Source organism: Rhizophagus irregularis, chromosome 21 (assembly GCF_026210795.1).
Source record: "Rhizophagus irregularis chromosome 21, complete sequence".
Classification (NCBI taxonomy): Eukaryota; Fungi; Glomeromycota; class Glomeromycetes; order Glomerales; family Glomeraceae; genus Rhizophagus; species Rhizophagus irregularis.
Window position 1 is genome coordinate 3699452 of NC_089449.1, and position 21503 is coordinate 3720954.

The window sequence follows — 21503 nt, forward strand, 5'->3', positions numbered from 1 at the left end:
ATAAAGTTTTTTTGGTTACACTATCAATTTAATTTTAATTAATGGGATCAGCACAATTGAACAATCTATCACAAAAAAAGCTTAGATACCGGAATGATTATAATTACGCGTAAATAAATGAGTACTCTATCGCGCCAATATGGTTCAAATATTATCATTTATCGTCTCACAAGGATTTAGCTACTCATATATGCTTCTTCATATAGACATAATGTTACGAATGGCATAAAAAAAAACTTTATTTAAAATATTATCATACTAACTATAACAAATCTTGTAATTATCATAAATTACTAAACCATAAACTTTAATTGATAGCAATAATAATATACACATAATAACTAATAAATCATTTTATTATCTTTAATCTTTTCTATCATTTAATGAGATTATCCAAGCATTCAACTAGATCTGTCGTATCATAACGTGCCTCTTTTGGCATCCCAACAAGTTTCAAAATTCCATCTACAATGACAAAAAATCTGAATGGCCACGGTGCGTACAATTTCAAAAAAGTATCATCCATTGTATCTGACAATACTGGTATTTCTAATTTGGTTTCTTTGACCATTTCGTGTGCAGCGGATAACCGATCAGTCAATGTGCGATGTTCCTTAACAGATACAACGTTACCAATAGGCCAAACATCAGATGCATGTGCTTCTCGAATCTGGATCATGTAAAAATCTATTTGTGTGTTATATCGATTATATATATCATTGAGTACATGTGATATATATCGGAATAAAGGACAAGTATATGATCCACCAAGAAGAACAATTGGTCGTCCCGGTTGACAAAGTGAACGTAATGAAATTATTGTTGGTGATTTGGTATCATCATTAAATGTAAAAGATTTTAATGGAACTAATGAGCAATCAGGTGCCATCATTCCTTCAGTGAGATTTCCAATATTAGCAATATTGTTGCGAACATATACTTGAGTTTTATTAAATTCAGGATCATCTTAATAAAAGAAATTTGATATTAACAACTCTTTTATAACTTATCAGAAAAGTTTGAGAATCGTATGCACTTTCTTTACCTGGATAAAGTTGTGGTGCACGTCGTAATAATTGTACTGCCTCATCTGAATAGCCAAATTCTCTAACTAATTCATGTTGCATTTGGTCTGTAACATCCATCCAGTCTTTGCCAAATGTAGGATCGCTCCCAACTTCATAATACCGTTTTTGTATTTTAGGTGAAAATCTTCGCTTCTCTTCTTCACGTAACAAGGTTAACAAATCTTCTTTCTTGGTTGGAAGTATTGGGGAGATGGTAATATCGGCAGCAGAAAGATCTTTTGGAATTTCCTTTGAATCTTCCTTTGAATCTGAGGGATTCAAAAATACCAGAAAATGATGTTGCACGTTATGAAGCAAATTAGAAATTGCGATACATTCAAAGCACAAATCGTAATCAGGGCACTCTGAACATTTATATCTTTATATAAGGAAAGTAGAATTGTATTAGCAAAAAAAACAAAATTGATTAGCAGTATTTACAGTGGATATTAACCTTGCTCCTTTCCATTCACTCTTACCACAATAATTACAAGCAATACCAGCATGAACTCCATCTTGTAAGCGTTCTTCAATTGTTTGCATGTATTGTGTGAGTGATGGCAATGCATCAAATTCTTTGCGACCACTAGTTTCTTGAAACATCCCACCACGTAGTCTAAGTACAAGATGCAACGTAGACTCTTCTTGAATATTATAATCTGATAAAGTTTTTCCATCCTCCAATTGCTTACCAGCAAAAATAATACGTTGCTGGTCAGGAGGAATGCCTTCTTTTTTCTCGACCTTAGATTTAATCATATCAATAGTGTCGCTTGAATCAAAATCTAGGATAACTGTTTTTCCGGTCAATGTTTTCACAAAAATTTCCCTTTTATACGCTTTATACTGCCGAATTATTGTCAATGACAACGTGGATCCTTCGGTGATACCATAATGTAACAGAGTTTCCCAGTTATTCAAAGTCTTATTAAAAAAAATGAGCTGTTGATTTGCAATTGGGGTGCCTTCCTTATCTCGAACCTTTTGCTTAACCTGACCGATTGTGTCAATTACTTCTACTTCCAGGTCGATTGTTTCTCCGTTAAATATTTTCACATAGATCGTTATTAATTTACATTCTAAATTCAATGTGGACCCTTTTTTGATATTATAATACGACAAGGTATGAGCGTTATATAATTGCCTGCCATCAAAAATAAGACATTGTTGGTCAAGAGGAATGTTTTCTTCACTTTGAATCTTTTGTTTAATCTGTTTGACAGTGTCACTTGTATCTGCTTTCAATTCTAAGGTTTTTCTGGTCTTGGTTATTACAACATGGATTACTGATTTAATTTCTAATTGTAATATGGATTCTTCTCGGATATTATAATATGATAAATTATAATCTTCATACAATTGCATACCGGCAAAAGTAAGGCTTGTAACACGGGGAGGATACCTTCTTTATCTTGAATCTTTTGTTTAATCTGGTCAATAGTATCAATTATCTCTACTTCCAAATCTATTTTTTTTCCATTATTTATTTCACATAGATTATCATTGTTTTACATTCTAAATGTAATGTGGACTCATCTTCGATGTTGTAATCTAACAAGGTGTACTCGTCATACAATTGTCTGTCAGTAAAAATAAGACGTTGATGGTTAAGAGGAATGCCTTTTCTATCCTGGATATTCTGTTTAATTTGGCTGATAGTGTCACTTGTCACTACATTTAATATTATTTCTTCACCGGTCCGTTTGGTTTTCACATAAATTTTTGCTTTAAATTCTAGATACAATGTAGACCATTTTTGAATATTGTAATATGATAAGGTTTCAGAGCCACTTAATTCTTTTTCTGCAAAACTAATTCGTTGTATGCGAGGAGGAACGCCTTTTAAATTCTGAATCATTTCTTTAATCTGTTCGACGGTGTCACTCCAGTTTACTTTTAATTCTATTGTTTTTTCAGTCATTGATTCAACGTATATTGTCATTGAGCTTCTTGGAGTAATTGATAACGAAGGAAGTTTCACACTCGAATTTTCACAATCACTATATATTGCCTCAACTAAATCTCCTTCCTAAGGTTAAGCATGAACAATTCATAGCATACACATAAAAAAAAGAACCCTTTTTAATCAAGCGCAGTCTCGTAAACATTTACAGGACCTAGACAAATACCTTAATTCCTAGCATTTCAAGCGTATCTACAAACTGTATATCCTTTTCAAGGTATATAAGCTTATGATGATTGTGATTATACATACGAGCTTGGAAGTTCCTCAACAATATCTCTCCAGTAGTTTGTGCGGTCACATTTACTACATATACGGAATCTGAAGGACATTTAAGACGGATAGGGAAAATTGGAACAGAGTCAAGCACGGTAGTGAAACGCATTTTAAGAGAATGGTTTGTTCGTTTTTTCGAAAAAGATGAACATATTTAAATGTTTTTCTTTTATAATCTTTCAAATAATAATGACCGTATCTGGAAGGTCATTTGAAATTTTTATGGTAGCATTTATATGCAAAATTTGAGATTATCGTAATCATTTAGCTTTATCAGATTGTACGACAAACACAACTCATTCAACGGTAGAGAAGATTTTGCATCAATGTATATATTTTAACCTTTCAGAAAATGTATTTTGTATTTATATTTTAATAATTATATTTATATATTTTTTTATTTCAAAGACTTATGATATAAGTTTATAAGAAAAATAATACTATTTAATTATAACTATCTATATAGATGGGATTCATGAAAGTTTTAAAAAGATTATAAATCAAAGGAATAGGTAAAAAAATTCTTGTTCAACAAACTTAATTCACATTAGGTTAATAACAAATTCAACAAAAAGAAAGGTATTTATGGTAATCCCGGTTTCTATTTCCTTCAGCATACTACAAATCTATTTTCCAGAATTCTGGATAATTATAATTAAAGGTATTTCCAATATATGCACATTATCTAATCCGTAATTTTATTAGTAAATATTATAAATATAAGAAGAATCTTTTAATAAAATTATATTTAGAACTTGAAATAATGCTATATAACATTTTTAAAATTTGGTAAAATTTATATAATTATTAATTAATTAGTACAATTATCTAGAATTTTATAAATAATTTATATATACAATAAAACGAAAAGAAATTGAAAGAAAATAATTTATAACATATAGTAATATTTTAGAAAATGACCAATAGATATTAAGGATATATAATATTATATAAATTATTACAACATTTTTTTATTTTTCAATTTTTTTTTTATTAAATAAAATATGAAAAATAAAAAAAAAATAATTATATAGTAATTTATTTTTATAAAATATTATAAAAGTGTGAATTTTTGAATTTTTGAATTTTTTAAAATATTACATTATAAGAGTAAATTTATTTCTTATCCTAAATAAGTAATAATACTATTTTTCACAAATTGGCTAATTAATATTATATGGAAAATTTATTTATATTTATATTTCATTTTAATTAGAAAAAAAACTTAACTATTAATAAATAATTAAAAACTAATTTTTTTTCTTTTCTTTTACTTTCTAAATAAATTGAATTATTTATTTTACAATCAACTATAAAAAATTATTATATTAAATAAATTTTAGTTAAAAATAATAAATTTATTATAAATATCTTTACAGAAACTTCAAGTTTTCAAATAATATCATTTTGATATTATTTTGATATCGATTTAATATTGAAATAAAATATTATCATTTCAATATCAAAATAATATTGAAATAGTATCAAAATGATATTAAAATGATAATAGAAATGACATTGAAACAACATATTTAAGTTTAACTTAAAGATGTCATGTCAATGTCATTTTAATTATCATTTCAATATTATTTCAATATTATTTCAATATTAATTTAATATCAATTTAATATTGATAGTATAATATCGAAATGATAATATTTTATTTGATATCACATCAATATTAAATTGATATTAAATTAATATTAAAAAATATTAAGTTTCTGTAAAGATTATCCATAGGCTTAATTTTTTATTTTCTAATTATTTTGTAACTTCCTTTTTATTAGAATTAGATTTGCAATTAATAAGATTATTTAGCTTATTTTATTTGGTTTCAATACTATTTTTTATATTTTACTTCTGAAAATTACACTTTTTCCTATTAAAGAATTTCTTCTTATTCAATTTAAAACTAAAATATTTGTACTATATATCTTCATTATTTTATATAGCTATATTTTAAATATATAGGTAAGTAAATCTGATTGTCTTTAAACTACTCCAAAATATTGGATTCAATTATAGCATTAAAATAATACTTTTGAATATACAGTCAAAGTTCTCTATAGCGAATTTTTATATAGCGAATAATTTGCTATAATGAAGAAAAGTTCAGGTACAGATCTTAGTATTTATAATAAAATGGCTTTTAGTATAGCGAATTTCTTACTATAACGAATTTTAATCTTCAGCCCGTGGGATTCGTTATAGAGAACTTTGACTGTATTCAAAATAACCTATATTATTATTTTTAATGTAGAAAAATTTATTTACCAAAATTAAATATATTATTTCAATATTAAAAAAAGTGAATATTTTCAAGTTTAAAATAAAAATACTTTATCAAAATATTTAAAAGTCTCTCTAAATAGTTTATTTATTATTTTTAGCTATTTTTCTTATAAATCAAAATGCTTTAAAGTGCTATAAATTTTTTGAAAAAAAATAGTTTATGAGATTATCAAAAAGTATTTTAAAAAGAAAATTTAATATAACATTTAAACAAATCTTTTTAATATTTTTTTATGAAGAACTTTTGAATTTTAATTTTAATTTAAAATACTAAAAATATAAAGGGTTTTGTTTTTTATCACACCTGCAATACATTGCACCCTGGGCAAAATTACGTAATGCCAGGCAAAATTAAAACATGTTAAAACATGTGACATTTAATTAGGGTGTGAAAAATAATTTTTTACAGAATACATATAAAAAAATGAAAAGGGGAAGGGTGTGACACAGGTGACAAAAAAAGGTGCGATGCATCGCAGTTGCGTATTAGTTATTTACTAATCTAGTAGTATATAAATGGGTTATCATCCGAAGGATGATGACCCATTTATATACTAAACTAGATCAGTAAATAACTTTTTTATCATCCTGGATATACTAATTGGTCCGCCAGTTTATAACTGGCGGAAAAAATCCTAAATACCAATTAGTAGCCAGGTGATAAAATAAATTATAAAATCCAAATTAATATTCCTTTTAAATTTTAAACTGGAACACTGGAATAGTAAATTAAGACTTGTGAGTTTTATTTAGTAACTAAAATAAATGTACTGTATTTTTTTGAATCCAGTTTGGGCTTGATCTGAAATTTATTATAGCTTAGCTCATAGTATCAAGCTGAGCTGCTGAGCTATAAAATTTGTGGCTTAGCCTGGCTTAGCCTAAGCCAGACTCCTAATAGATTATTTTAATAAGGTCAATAAAGTAAAGTGATACAGGTCAAGGAGGTACGTTAATTATAATGCCAGTCTGACTGTACTTTCATATAGAACGGAATGGATAGTCAATAATGATGATAAACAAGACATTTATGATTTGAAATCCTAATTTTTCTTTTTTATAATTGGATAGTCATTGTCGAATCTCGGATCTTTATTTACTTTAATTGCTGCTTATAAGTTTTAAATTCGGATGTGTTACAAAAGTGTGTTTCCGTTTTATTTTATTTATCTTTTCTTGGCAAATAAATGTATCGGGTTTTATTTGTTTTTACTTAACATTTAACGAACTCATTTACATGATTCGGCAATTTATATTGGCTGCATTTGAAAAATAATTCTTGTCCTACAAATTTTAATTAATTCAAACGCAAATCCTGATTTATCCGTTTAAAATCTAAACAAATAAAAAAAAAATTCAATAATTTTATTTTCTTTTACCTATAAAAACGGGTGAAAAAAAAAAAATTTCTTTCTTCACATAATTCTTTAAATTTCAATTGTTTTATATCTTATAATATTATTTTTATTATAAAAAAAAATAATAATAATAAAAAATAAGATGTTTTTTAATAAATATTATTATTACATTCTTTATTTCGTTTTCACAATCTTACAAAATAGAATCGTATCAAGTTTTAGCATATCATATAATGAATTGAAAGAAAATCAAATTATCGATTTAATATATTTTCCATGTATTAAATTAAATCGTGATTCACATGCATCAAATACAAATCAATTCTTTTTTAAGAAAAATCAGGCAAATATCTGGTAAATAAAAATAAAATTTTTTTTTATATGTATTCCATTTTAATAATAAATATAATAAATGTTTACGTTTATGACGCAATCAATCTTAAATAAAAATAAAAAAAATATAAATAAAAAAAAATAATAATCGATTTAGTGACGAATCCTTGTTAAAATATTTGAGATTTAATTTAAATAACAACAACTGTCAAGGTATTAAGGTTAATTTATCCAAGAATAAAAGTAAGTAAATTAATATTATTTTATAATAAAATCCATTTTAATTTGATTAGTAATTCCATTTATTTTGATCACTATTTTGATCTAGTTTTAATAGAGAAAGAAAAACATGACGTTATCATGCATAATATTGATGACTCATCATCATCATCATCATCATCAATTACAATCACTTCTTCTTCCACCACCATTTCCACAACTTCATATTCATTCAAAGTTGATAAAAAAATTTCAATGCATGCTTGTAAAGCATTTAACACAATGTGTGATGAAATTCTTACAACAAAATGTTCAAAAAATATGATAAAAATTAATGAATGTTCACAATTATCAACAAATCAATTTACATCAAAATGTTATTGTAAAAATAATAATTATAATGACAATCAAGAAATTATTTCATTCTCAAAAATAATATCAAACATGTTACAATCTAATAATATTAAAATTATTTCGGACAATTGTAGATTTAATTGTTACGATTATAGAAAAGTATGTAATGAAAAATGTAAAAAGCCATTGATTGGTGGTAATTCTAAGAAAATAATTGAAGATAATGGTAAATCGATTATAAATTTTTGTAATTATAATTATCAAGATGATATATATAAAATAAGTTGTATTTGTGATAGTGGAATTCAAAGAACCAATAGAATATTAGATTTTTTTAGATATAGATGTGAATTTGATTGAATTTAGATTCATAGAAAATTTTTTATTTTATTTTTTTATATTATTTTATTTATTATTTTATATAGAATATTAAACGGTCTAAATAATAAAAAAAAAAGTCTGACACAGCCAAGGAAAAAAAAAAAAATATTTTTTTTTTGTATAACAAGTGATTTTACCAAGATAAGAAAATATTGTTGTGTCACTTTTTGATTATGTGTAACTCATATCACTTAAACAAGTATGCGTTACGTTTGATTTTTAAAGTTTAGGTTTTATTCAGTTGGGCGTAACAAAATATTTACATGTTCTATCCTAAATACAAAAAATTAAAAAAAATTTGAATTTTAATTCTTCCTTTTTTTTTGTTTGCTATTAAAAATTAATATTATTTGATTGTAATTTACAACCGAAATTATTTACAAAAAAAAAACTTTTTTTTTATATCTAATGAAATGAAGAAATTTTAGCTTTAACTTTTGCTATGATGTTATTTTATATTTTGTAATATTCTATACTAAATAATCAAATCAAATATCTTTTTTTTTGCAAAGGAATTAATAACTTTTACCTTTTTATATTGCTAGAATATTTTAATTAATAATAAAAAAAAAAATAACAGGTTTAAAAATTTTTTTTTCAACCCTTTTAAATCCAACCCATCAATTATGCAGAAACCTTACACGAAAAAAAAAATGTTCATTTTTAAAAAAAAAAATTTCCCTCCCCCCAAAGAATGTAAATATTAAACCTGATTATGCTGATTATACTTTTGTTCAAGTAAATCCAATTTCTTCCATAAGTCTTCAGCCATTTGTAATGATTTAGGTTTAGGTTCTGAGGAATCATCGATATCCATTCCAACTGCAACGGCTTTTGGACAGTGTGTTAGAATAAATTCGCGAATTTGACTCATTCTAATGATGGCTCGGGAATAAGGAACAGGATTTGGCCAATCGTAAGGTCGAGATATCGGTTTATCTGAAACTGATGTTTCAAATAATCGCCGAATTTCAACGTTTACGTTACTTGGCCTAAGAGGTGTTTCATATTTTTGCAGTTTACATTTTTTTTTCTTTGGGATTTCTGATGTAATTTTTTTTAAAAAAAAATATTTAATATTTTAGTAAATCTAATAATGAGAAGATATTAAAAGATAATAATTGTAAAATAAAAAGAAATACATAAAGAATTCTTCATAATAAAAAGGTTTTTTTTGTTTATTTTACCTTCAACGTCATTGAAATTACGATGAAGATGATTGTTTCCCTTTTTATATTTCCCAATTTCTAAAAAAGATGTAGGCATGAATGGAGAAAGTGTAGAAGGTGTCGTATGTGAAGTCCCATTTTTATATTTCTTAGTAGATTGTCCACTTGCACCGGAAGAAGAGGAGGTTGACGATGAAGGAGAAAGCCTACTGTTCAGTTGACAATCTTCTTCGCTATTAAATAAATAGACGAGGGAAAAAAAAACAGAGGGAAGAGGAAAAAAAACTGCCAAGTTAATACTTAACTATACTCGAGCCATTTTTATCTTTTCAAATAAGAAAACGCCTATAGTAACAAAATTCTTTTTAAAAAGGTACAAAATAATTTAAGGAAAAGATTTTTTTATTAATTACCTCGGGCGAATTTCTGGAATAATTGGATCTGATACACCGGTACATAGTTGACAATAGTAGTCACCATTAAACTCACCACTGTCATTAAGTTTAATCATTACGCATGCTGTATGGTACCATAAATGACAAGTATCGCATTGTATCCAACGACCATCGAAACCTAATAATAATAAATAAATTATTAGTAAAATTTTAGTTTAAAAATAACTTTTTGTTGAAATTGAAAAAATAAATACTTTTTTTTTTTTCTCAAAAAACAAATTGTTCAGATTTTGCAAGATTTAACTTTATACATATAGACAACATAATAATAAAGAATATAAAGAAAAGAATAAAAAGTAAACTTACTTTCTTCCTTCTTACACTTTGCACATAGGTTATTTTTCTTTCGACTTGAATGTTTATTGAAGAAGAGGTCTTGCTCGCTATTTCTTCTTGCCGTACGACCCATTTTTTCTGTCGATATTTGGATGGATGTCTAATATGGGCAACAATTGTAGGTTACCATAGTGTTACCACGGTGTTACCATCAAAAGACCTAACACAAACGACGAAAGACTATTTATGGTCATATTAGGGACGTTTTTTTTTCAGTTTTTTTTTTTCGTCAGCGGGTCAATTTAGTCAAGAGTAGTCTATCAATTGAAAATCACAAACTATCTGAAACTCAATCGTTTATCGGTTGATAATCTGTTGCGTGATATAAAAATTGCGTAACCTAAAGAGTTGCGTAACCATTTTTCAATGCGATCGAACTTAAAAAGTAAAAAACCTCTTTATAAATAGTTTTTTAATTTATAAGTAGAGTCGTCACCGACAATATGACCGATTGTACCCTTATTAAAATCCGAACTAGACTTGAAAAGGAACGATTTAATAAGAATGGCAAGAAAATTTGTGATACTTAGTATTTGCTGTTTGTATTCAAATCATTCATAAAAAAAAAAGCGGGAAAACATTTGAAGGAATGAAATAATGGTCTGTGCGGCTTTATATGTATAATAGGTAATATTATTATTGTTTTTTTTTTCAAAAAAACTGATCGCTTCTTTGATCAACCCATCACGTGATAAGTATATAAAGATCGGCTTGTTTCGCTTGCACATATTAAAATCGAGAGAACCAATCAAATTTCTTAGCATATATTAGGTCGCAGACAAATTTATTTGGCATTCTAAATTTAGTAACTGATTTCTCTGTGAACTGCATAATTGATTGATGCGCATAATACATATGCTCTTTTTGTTATTTATCTATTATTGGAGATAAATTTTCCACAAGGCATTAGAAAATAGAATGTGTTGCAAATAATAAAATCATGAAAAATACATATAAAATTGCAGAAATGAATAGCTTCTATTTACAAAAATTAATTCAAATAATTAATAATGTATAATCAAAATAATAATTATCATCAAACCAACCATTCTAAAGTGAATCCAGGTGGATTCATTGCACCAAATTCAATAAGTCCAGCGGGAGGATTTATAGATCCAAATACAACAAGTCCTGGTGGATTTCGAGTACCAACTCATTTTAATAATGATAAACATAGGAATTCCCTAAGTCAATATCCTCCAGTTAGTACAATTTATCACCCACTATCTGAAGATAATCGAAGGGATTCAATTTCGATTAAAAAACATAATAATCATGTAGATAACAATAATAGCATTAATAATAATTTCGTTCAATCTCCTATTAATATTCCACCTTATTCATCATATCATCCTTCGAATAATAATAATGGTTATCCGTTTCCTACTGATTTCTCAACGAATAATTCCGATAGTTATCCAATTTATTTAGGAAATAATACTAGTTATCCTCCATCACAAAAACAAACATACGATCAAATAACAAATCCTGCGGATTTACAACGAAGATTTTATGGTACTTGTAAAGCATGTGGTATACCTAATTCTGATTTTGCAGAATGTTCTTCTTGTAAAAATTGGATATTACAAATGGAAACGATGATAAAAGCAAGAAAATCTTTGATAGATCAACAATTGTGCACTAAATGTAAATTTGCAATGCATGTTCATAGTCAAATTGCTGCTTGTGCCAAATGTGGATTTCCCAAATCTTGTTTAGAGGAATTAAATAAAATTGCTGTTAGGAAAGAAAATGAAAATGACAATGATAATAATAACAGTAATAATAGTACCGATAAAAAGATTGGTTTGTCTTGTGGAAATTGTAATAATCCGTTGGCAAATTATTTAAAATGTCCTACTTTTACTGAAATTGCTCAAAGAATGAGAAAAGAGAGAGAATGTTTACCTTACGAAGATCCTAATTTCGCTAAGTTATCCAAAATAATTAAGGTACTTTTTAAGTTTATATTATATGAAGTTTACAGGATTATATTTTATATGAAGCCAATTTAATCAATTTTTTTTTCGCTTATCCTTTTTTTTTTAGCATTATTCTGATCTTGCGAAACAAGAATCCTGATCTGCGAATGGAAATTTTTTTTATTTATTTGTATTATTATATTTGTATTTATTAAATATATTTCATAATTCATGTATAATTAAATATTATTTAAAATGGGCAATTATTATTGTTTTACTGTATTTCCATTTTAATTGGCTTGTAGTAGATTTGTAATTATTTCGAATACCCCTAAGCCCCTGATCTAGTTAAATTTTGGACATAGTCAGATTTGGATTGATTGTTTCATATATTTCAAGTAAGAATCTTTTAAGAGTGACTATCGAGTAAGATCTTGAAGAATATATGTGCCCCAGATTAATTACTATATAAGGAACGTATCTTTAGTATAGTGCTTGATACCTACCAACAATATTCCGACAGTATTACAGATTCGTAAATTTGGTTTATTATTAGTGCTGGAGGAATTATAATAGCCGGATAATATTCTTAATTACGCGTAAGAGATCCTGACTCAAATAAAATACGCTGATTATTTTAACCCCTAATAAAATTATGAAATTATCGCTAAATCTGTGAATTTTGTAATGGATCATAATTATTGTAAATTTTATAATTTTTTTAACGTTAATCGGGGATTCCCTTACTTTGTGACATATTTTCCCCCAATCATTTGTTACGTATTTACGTGAATCATTGTGTATAAATTAAAATGTAGTATTACATTTAATAAATTGCTTCTTTTTTTACGCAGAATTAAGTTTTTCTTAAGTAAACTCCTTTCATTATTTATCACTCATTATTCATGATGAATTTAACTACGAAGTTATTTTTAATTTTATTATTATTACCCTTCTTTAATGATAATTCATTGGTGACCGGACAGGTTAAAGATATTGGCAGTAAACAAAATGGCAATACCAGATATCTTGCTGGATTATTGACATTATTATTATCATTAATCATATGTTTTTGCTGTTGTCGACATCGTAAATATACTATTATAGGTAATAATATTATACCTGTTAGAAGTTCTCCTGTCAACACTTATACTATGGATACTAGAGCAAATGCTTCGTCTAATTTATCACAAAGCAATCAACCACATCATTTTTCACAACCTATACAACCCCCGCCTCCATACACTGTTATAAATATCACCTCAAGAAGTGGTCCATCACCGGCTGAAATACGTGAAGCTGCTGAAAAATTTACAAGCGATAATCCACCAAAAGATGATTTACCAACTCTTGAACAAATTGCTAATATAAGAACACTTGGAGGTGTAAAAGCATGGCAATTTACTTCCCAAGAAAATTCTTACAGAAGTAAAATAGTATCAGTTACTAATGATGGAAAAAATATTAAATTTTTAAAAAATCTTGATTGTAATATTCAGACAAATTATCCTTATTTTGTTCCTATCATTGAAGGTGATAATAATCTTAATAATCTTAAAGATGTTAGAATATTACATTATTTTGAAATTACTATTATTGAAAATAATGATCCTTATAATGCTGATATTGCTATCGGGTTAACTACAAAACCTTATCCAGAATTTAGATTACCTGGTTTAAATTTATATTCTGTTGGTTATCATTCCGTTAATGGTAAAAAATATAATGATAATGATATAGGTATTGATTATGGTCCTAATTGGACAGAAGTTGGTATTACTATTGGTTGTGGTTATGATTCTAATAATGGTAATGTTTTCTTTACCAAAAATGGCCAATTTTTAGGCAATGCTTTTACTAATTTAAAACATATTTGGTTTCCAACTATTGGTGCTAAAGGTCTTTGTACTATTGAAATCAATTTTGGAGATAATGAATTTTTATATAAAGATGCTAGAGGTTATAATCCTAGTGGGCTTAATGCAAATAGTAATCAGTAAACTTCCTTTTAAAAAAATGATGAATAATTAGTTTTTACAAATAATAATTTAAAAGTAATATTATAATATTTATTTAATTAATTTTAAAAAATATAATAGTTATTATATTAAATAAAGAAAATTGAAATATTTCTAAATTATAAAGCAATTCAAATAATAAAATTTAATATTTTATATTATATTATTATTTAATTTTTTTTAAAAAATATAAATTAAATTATAAAAAACAAAATACAGTTTATTTCTTATATAGTCCAATATGTTAATAGTTAAATTTTAAAATATATTTCAATATAAATTTTATTAAAGTTTTTGATTTTTACAAAAATTTTATATTCTTTCATCACCTTATCAAAATCTTTTTCAAAATCTATTTCTTTAAAAACATATAGAAAAAACTGGTAATAATTACAAAAAGTAGTAATTTTATATAATATATTTTAACATTTATTATAAATATAGTAATATCTCAATTTATGAAATATATGAAGTATTGTATATCACAGGCTACAATACTCTAGGTATCTTGCAAATTTTGGAAGTTTAGTCTTGTATTCTTATTAAGGTTGCCTGCCTAATCCTCTCCAAAATTCTACGATTAGTTTCTCCAAGATTTTACTATAGTTTTATTATGGTTTTAGCAGTTTTGGCATTTATAATAAGTTTCGTCCGGTTTTGCTTTTCTCTAGAGTTTCTCTAACTTTTAATAAGACTTTCATATAGTTTTGGCAAAGTTTTGCTATTTTGGCATTTCACCAACTTGCCAAAACCCCTAGTTTCTTCAGCAACCTTAATTCTTATTATGTAAATTTTTACTATTAATAGAAAGTGTTTAAACTTATAAAATAATTAGGGTAGTCCTACATATTACATCTAAAATATTTGCTAGATTATTTAAATAATAAAATCAATGGAGAATGTGACTTCTTTTTTAAGGAATACTATATATAAAGAGGTACTATGACTTACAATATATGGTAGTATTTATTTTGAAAATATATAATTATTTTCTTTGAATTTTATCATAATATATGTATATATTGAAAGTAATATTTGCAAAAATAATAAGATTATGTATAAGCCTAATAATATTGCAATTAACTCTTTTTTGGTTAATCATAATTTTTTTGTAGCAGATTAGCAGGATTTTATTTTTATTATATTTAATAATATATATATAACTATTACTTTTTAATATCAAAAATTATAGCAATTTTTATTGTATAATAATATATAAGTTTTAATATTATTTTTAGTATTGCTAAATAGCTAAAAAGCATTAATAAATACAAATAATCATTTTTTTTATTGTTAATTAAGAAGTTTTGATTACATTTTAAATTATTTATAAAAAAAAAGTGTGTTTTTATTAATAAATTAAAGGTAAATTTATTTCTTATTTTTTATATAAATATTATATTACCATATATTGCAGACTATAATATCCCCCTCTATATTTAATATCTCTTAAAAAAGAAGTTACATTTTCTATTGATTTTATTATTTAAATAATTCAGCAAATATCTTAGATGTGATATGTAACAATATCCTAATTATTTTATAAGTTTAAACACCCTTTATTAATAGTAAAAATTTGCATAATAGGGGTATAGGATCAAATCTCTGAAATTTGCAAGATATCCAGAATACTGTGATTCACAATTAAGCTTTTATATAGCTACAATTAATTATCAATAAAATTATTAAAGTTAAATATATATATAGTTTTTTAAAATTTTATAATTATCTGAAAATACAATTTTTGAACAATGAGTAATTTTTAATTTTCTAATATATAATTAATAAATGATAATTTTTGTTGCATAATATATAATTTAAACTATTTTGAAAAAAAAATTTTATTAAAATTGCTTTATTTTTCATAAAATTAAATAAGAACTGAATTTTTGGAAAAATTGCAAGTAAATTTGCTTTTAATTGCTTATACTAGTTTAAGAGATAGTAAATAGAAATTTAGTTATTTTTAGAATTTTTTCTTTATATTAATTAGTTCTTTTTTTTATACAAAGTTTTTTCTTTTAAAGGTTACTAACTTTTTGTTTTCTATTTTACTTTTACATTTATAATTTGAAGAAAAGTTTATCTGATTGCTTGAATTCATTTAAATAAAAGCTTAATTATATATTTGATTAGTGATACTATATATTCTTATTTATCCCATTAATAAACCAAATTGCCAGTGAATTTTTTAAAATAAAAAAAAAACAAAAAAAAAATTTCTATATTTAAAAATTTGAAATTATTATTACTTAGCAATTTGTTTTATTTTTAAATACAAATTAATTGATTTATACTAGATATTTATAATTTCATAATATATATTACATAACTTTATAGAAAAAAATTATATAAAAAAATCTTAATAAATATAATTTTTTTAAAAAAAACATTTAATATAAATATTTTTTCCTATTTTATAAGTTTAAAATATTAAAGTTAATTTTAAATGTTAATTTTAACTATATTTAACAAATTCTATTTTTTTTTGTTTTTTGTTAAATTTAATTTTGCTTAATATTAAATGATTAATAAAGAAAATTTACTTTTTTGAAAATTCATATAAACATCATTTTATATATAAGTTTTTATTGAAATATATTTAAATTTTAATATTTTATTATTATTAAGAATTAATTTTATATTTACTAAAGATTATTAATTTACCAGAAGTAAATTTATAAGATATAAAATTTGGTAAAATCCAATAAAAGTAAATTTCATCTTAATTATAATATATTAAATTTTTTAAATTTTCCAATATTTTACAGTAAATTTTTAGATATTTTTATTTATTTATATTGTATTTTATTATATTTTAATTATATAATAAATTACATTAGATAAATTTTTATTTAAGATGATTTTTATTTCTAATGAATTTTATCTTTGGTGAATTATTTATTATTAAATATTTTTTTTTTTTTAAATATATTAAATTTTAATAGTATTATTTAAAACTTCTTTTAAATAAAAATATATTGAGTATTTTATATTTCATTAAAGTTCACTAGTTTATTAAAATTTTCCTTTTCTTTAGAAATATTTAAATAATTGTTAATTAATTATCTAAATATTTTCTATGAGGATTTTTAAAGTTCAAATGAGGTTGCCTTTTTATATTTTATTTTCATAGTTGTACTAAAAGGAAGTTGGCAACATCATGTCAATTAATTATGCCCAATCAAGAAAGCCAATCTTTCGATCTTTTGATTACAAAATCATTCAATTTTTCGAAGTGCAAATATTGTTGAATATTACCTTTATAGTTTTAATTTTGCTTTACTAATTTTCCACCTAGTAAAAATGACTTATTTCAATAAAAAATTCAAATGAGAAATAATTTAAAAATAATTTATTTAATAGATTTTCCAGTAATAGTTTATTTTTTAAAATATATTGTGTATATGATTCCATGAGTAATATAATACATAACTAAATAACTTTACAATTTATAAAAAATAATGCTATATATTATGATATCATTGTAGTAAACTCTAACATATAATTCGTGAAAAAAACAAGCTATCCTAATTAATAAATAAATCTCATTTTAAAGCATTAATACCAGCGGATTTTAATTCAGGTTTACCATTGATAACTGGTAATTTAAAGAAAACACTAACAAATTCTTGTTTATTGGTTTTCCTTTCACTTGCCTTTTGTCTTTGCCTTTCTTCAATGATTTGCTTTTCTTTTGTTGCTTTAGCATAATCTTTTGAGAATAAAGCAGAACTAACGGGTTGCCAAACTTTTCTTGATTCAAGTGGACCTTGCTGAGAAAGTGGTTTTACTTGCTTTGGAACAGCTTCCAGCTTTTCCATGTCAAGTAATAATCGGGACACCTAATTAATTAAGAGAGTTTAAAGTAAGATATTTATGCGGAATGATATGTAATTTGCTAAAACACTACTACTTACTTTAGTATCACATCTTGTTACATGTACTTGACCTCTCCAACTTCCAGTAATTTCAGCAACGACATTATGATCATTAACATTTTTTAATTTATTAATATCATCATTCTTCGGATCATACTTGAAAATTTTTCCTTCGAAAGCAAACTTTGGTTTACCAAGCCATTTCTACAATATAAAAATTTTTCGATCAACTTTCACGAATTAATCTTAATTATGCGAGAATGCGAATGAAATAATATTTTAATATTTCATACCTCTTCTTTGTATTCAATAATCGCCTTTAACTTAGTCTTAGGACATGTAACAATACAAGATTCACCTACTGCAATATATAATGAAGCTTTTAACCATCCTTGTACCAAAGCAACAGGATGTGTTAATAAATATTCTTCATTATCTCTTTTATCTAAATTAATATAAATTCCTTTATTTTGTTCTCCTGGACCAATTTTAACAGAAGTTCCAGTAAATTTAGCATAAATTTGATCAATTCCGTAAGCTGAAACACCTTTCTCCTCACATTGATAATAAAATGCTGATACAGGAGGATGATGAGAAATTTGTTCATTTATGCAAGTTACTCGATATTTTTGGTTCCCATTTGATATTCCTGATAAATTTGATTCTCTATCATCAATAAAATTTCCTTTATTATCAAAATTTGGAGAAGTTACATCCCAATGACATGAAAATTGTTCACCAAGAATTGAATTATATGGTTTTACCAATTTTCCTTTCTATTAAAAATCGAAGAGAGTAAAAATTTGCATCAAACGAAGAAAGAAGAAAAATAAAAATATGATGAATGATAACTTACCACATATTTTAAGTCTTTGGAAAACCACCAACGAATTGATGCAAGCATTCTTTCTAATGGATCATCTGAATCTCCAATGCTAAAAGAATCAATCAGATCAAAGAAAAAATTAGCATAATCATAATAATTGAGAAAATGAAACCTAAGCAACAATTACCAAACAAAATAATCTGGTCTATCATTATAATTCCAATATTCCAAATTTCCAATAGGCTCAAGGAGCTGTGCAGGAAGTGAAATACGTCTAAAAATTCATTAAAATTAGCGTTAAGATTCTAATAAATAATGACAAATTTCATCATCAATAAATGATACATACAAAGAAACGATATCTTTCACTCCAATAAAATTTTTTAATAAACCAGATAAAGTTTTGAATTTACTCTGATGTTCATCATAATCATTTTCCTCAAGATGAAGTGAAGTTGTTATCCTCCTATGTCTTTCAGAGATAAGATGATCAAGAGTTTTATCATTTATTTCAGTTGAATCTAGATCCATTTCCAATGTTGATAATGATGTATTTTCTGTTGAAATAGTCATAGTTTCGTCTTTAGAACTTCTTGATGAATCTTTAGACGATTCATAATCTGAAGAAACAACTGAATCTAATGTTAATGTCGAATTTGCTGCCATAAATATATTGTAGAAAAATCTGTGTTCAAATTTGATAAAAAAAGAAAATTAATTAACATACAAGATAAATTATAATTTAAATATAAATGACCTTACCTAATAGATTTAATTGATCAGTTTTTATTTCGAAAATGACAAAATATGCTTTTTTTTATTTGTTAAATTTGAAAAAATCAATTTTTCAATTATAAATAATACTTTTTGTATTTAGAAAAATATGTGTAAAGAAACAGTTAAATGCTATAATCGATTATTTTTGAATTAAAAATGAATGTTAAAGGCGGTAAAGAAAAATATTTTACGAAAAAAAAAAAAAATTAAAAAAATTCTTAAAATTTCATACCAAGAAAAAAATAATTTTATTGTCATTGTATATATATATAAAAAAATTTATGCGATTATTGTAATAAAATTAATTGACCATAAAAAGATAATTTATCATAAATTTTCTGAATAATAATTTACACAAATAAATTACCCGTTTTAAATCAAGTTTTAGACGCACAAAAGTTCATGTAATATGTTACAAATTACTAAGTATGTAAAAGAACCTTAGTTTCACCTGTAATTAATTTATATGATTCTTTATTTTAGAATTGGAGTCGAATTATAGATATATAGTCAACGTTAAATGGCTGATACACAAGTTCAGCTTAAAAGGTTGAAAAATAGAAACCGGGCTTAAAAGCTTTCATGGGATTCAGTCTTTAATTGACAATTTTAGTTGGTCCATTAAATAATACCTGCATCAGCTATAAACTTGTTTCAAAAGTACATTGACGACTGCATAAGTTTCGGAGAACAAATCACCTGATTCGCCCGCGGGAGAAACGTGACTTTTATAGTTATAAATTGTAATTTAATTAAAAACTAATTTTTAATTAATTAGAATCAATTTATTAATATCTAATATTAATTATTTGCATCTTAATAAATGATCTGCAATGACTTTTCGGGACATATTGATAGTTTCTATATTGTTTGTGAGACTAGATTTACTTGTTTTTTCTGCATATAATTAAATAATAAAGTTTGTAGTAAAATTTTATAATTCCTTTATACATTTACAATCTAAATAACAGATTTAAAAATATGAAAGTAAATATTATGACTATAATATTGTAAATATACATTCCTTTATTAATAAATTTTATTATATTTTTTGACCTTACATAAAGAGTAAAGCTAATTTTTATTAATAAATTTAAATATAGTAAATTTATCTAGTCAATACCAAAAGGCATACACTTTACTATAGTATGATAACCATCTGAAAAAAAAAGAATTTCATTATAAAAATCTAATATTACATTGCGATAATGTACTCTCATATACCATACATCCTCAAGCAGTTTACACAAATTTCCAGAATCCAATATATATACAGTGTAAAATTAATATGATTTAATCATCTTAAAATGTACTATCATCTTCAATGACACATTACTAGACTAGCTGTACAAATTCAACGAATTGGAATTGGAGCAATATCATCAAGCAAAATAGATGACAACCACAATATTCAGAAGCTAAAGCATTGATCTTACGTGGAACTAAAAATAAAGAAACTAGAAGTTCTCCTGGATGATCTGTGCATCTTAATATCTTATTATATTCCAGTATCCAAGATTTATTTTCATGCTCAGGCCAAGAGATGAAGCGATGTTCATTGTATAAACATATAAAAACGTTATTTTGCTGGATACCAATATTCCATATTGCGTCAAATAAAAGCTACAATTAGAATAGAATTGAGCCAAGAAAAAGGTATCATATTAATGCTCGTAAAATTTTGACTATTAGATAAATCTAATTATAAACCTTTGTGTCTTTAGATAATATTTAATGTATCTGATATGTAGACCTTCACCCTTTAAAACGACCTAAAACGAAAAATATATTTATTTATGGAATTCTATAATTAATATATAAAGTAAAGCGTACTTTATAAATTTGCGAGGTTGATAATTTCCAAATATATACTTGT

At 24.8% G+C, this 21503-nt stretch overlaps 7 protein-coding genes across 7 annotated transcripts; 3 read left to right on the top strand and 4 right to left on the bottom strand.

The window, feature by feature from the left end:
• Positions 1-170: 170 nt before the first annotated feature.
• Positions 171-2432, bottom strand: OCT59_014212 (uncharacterized protein; the record flags this gene model as incomplete). Its single annotated transcript, XM_025316808.2, has 3 exons — positions 171-966; positions 1046-1446; positions 1522-2432. 3 exons carry the CDS (start codon positions 2430-2432, stop codon positions 377-379), a joined length of 1902 nt encoding a protein of 633 aa, XP_025179631.2. The 3' UTR covers positions 171-376.
• Positions 2433-2550: 118 nt separating this feature from the next.
• OCT59_014213 (uncharacterized protein) lies at positions 2551-3415 on the bottom strand (the record flags this gene model as incomplete). Its single annotated transcript, XM_025316805.2, has 2 exons — positions 2551-3096; positions 3197-3415. The coding sequence occupies 2 exons, from the start codon at positions 3413-3415 to the stop codon at positions 2551-2553; spliced, it is 765 nt and encodes a 254-aa protein (XP_025179628.1).
• Positions 3416-7098: 3683 nt separating this feature from the next.
• On the top strand, positions 7099-8336 carry OCT59_014214 (uncharacterized protein; the record flags this gene model as incomplete). The annotated part of the gene is made up of 3 exons (XM_025325745.2): positions 7099-7310; positions 7447-7532; positions 7618-8336. The coding sequence occupies 3 exons, from the start codon at positions 7099-7101 to the stop codon at positions 8220-8222; spliced, it is 903 nt and encodes a 300-aa protein (XP_025179627.2). The 3' UTR covers positions 8223-8336.
• Positions 8337-8867: 531 nt separating this feature from the next.
• OCT59_014215 (uncharacterized protein) lies at positions 8868-10276 on the bottom strand (the record flags this gene model as incomplete). Its single annotated transcript, XM_066142020.1, has 5 exons — positions 8868-8879; positions 8953-9287; positions 9431-9645; positions 9826-9985; positions 10174-10276. The coding sequence occupies 5 exons, from the start codon at positions 10274-10276 to the stop codon at positions 8868-8870; spliced, it is 825 nt and encodes a 274-aa protein (XP_066002089.1).
• Positions 10277-11213: 937 nt separating this feature from the next.
• Positions 11214-12285, top strand: OCT59_014216 (uncharacterized protein; the record flags this gene model as incomplete). Its single annotated transcript, XM_025331947.2, has 2 exons — positions 11214-12155; positions 12253-12285. 2 exons carry the CDS (start codon positions 11214-11216, stop codon positions 12283-12285), a joined length of 975 nt encoding a protein of 324 aa, XP_025179625.1.
• A 748-nt stretch (positions 12286-13033) lies between these two features.
• On the top strand, positions 13034-14136 carry OCT59_014217 (uncharacterized protein; the record flags this gene model as incomplete). Its single annotated transcript, XM_025308482.2, has 1 exon — positions 13034-14136. The coding sequence occupies one exon, from the start codon at positions 13034-13036 to the stop codon at positions 14123-14125; it is 1092 nt and encodes a 363-aa protein (XP_025179624.2). The 3' UTR covers positions 14126-14136.
• Positions 14137-17483: 3347 nt separating this feature from the next.
• Positions 17484-19516, bottom strand: OCT59_014218 (uncharacterized protein; the record flags this gene model as incomplete). Its single annotated transcript, XM_025309255.2, has 6 exons — positions 17484-17988; positions 18064-18228; positions 18318-18800; positions 18881-18959; positions 19038-19124; positions 19200-19516. 6 exons carry the CDS (start codon positions 19514-19516, stop codon positions 17692-17694), a joined length of 1428 nt encoding a protein of 475 aa, XP_025179623.2. The 3' UTR covers positions 17484-17691.
• Between the last annotated feature and the right edge of the window lie 1987 nt (positions 19517-21503).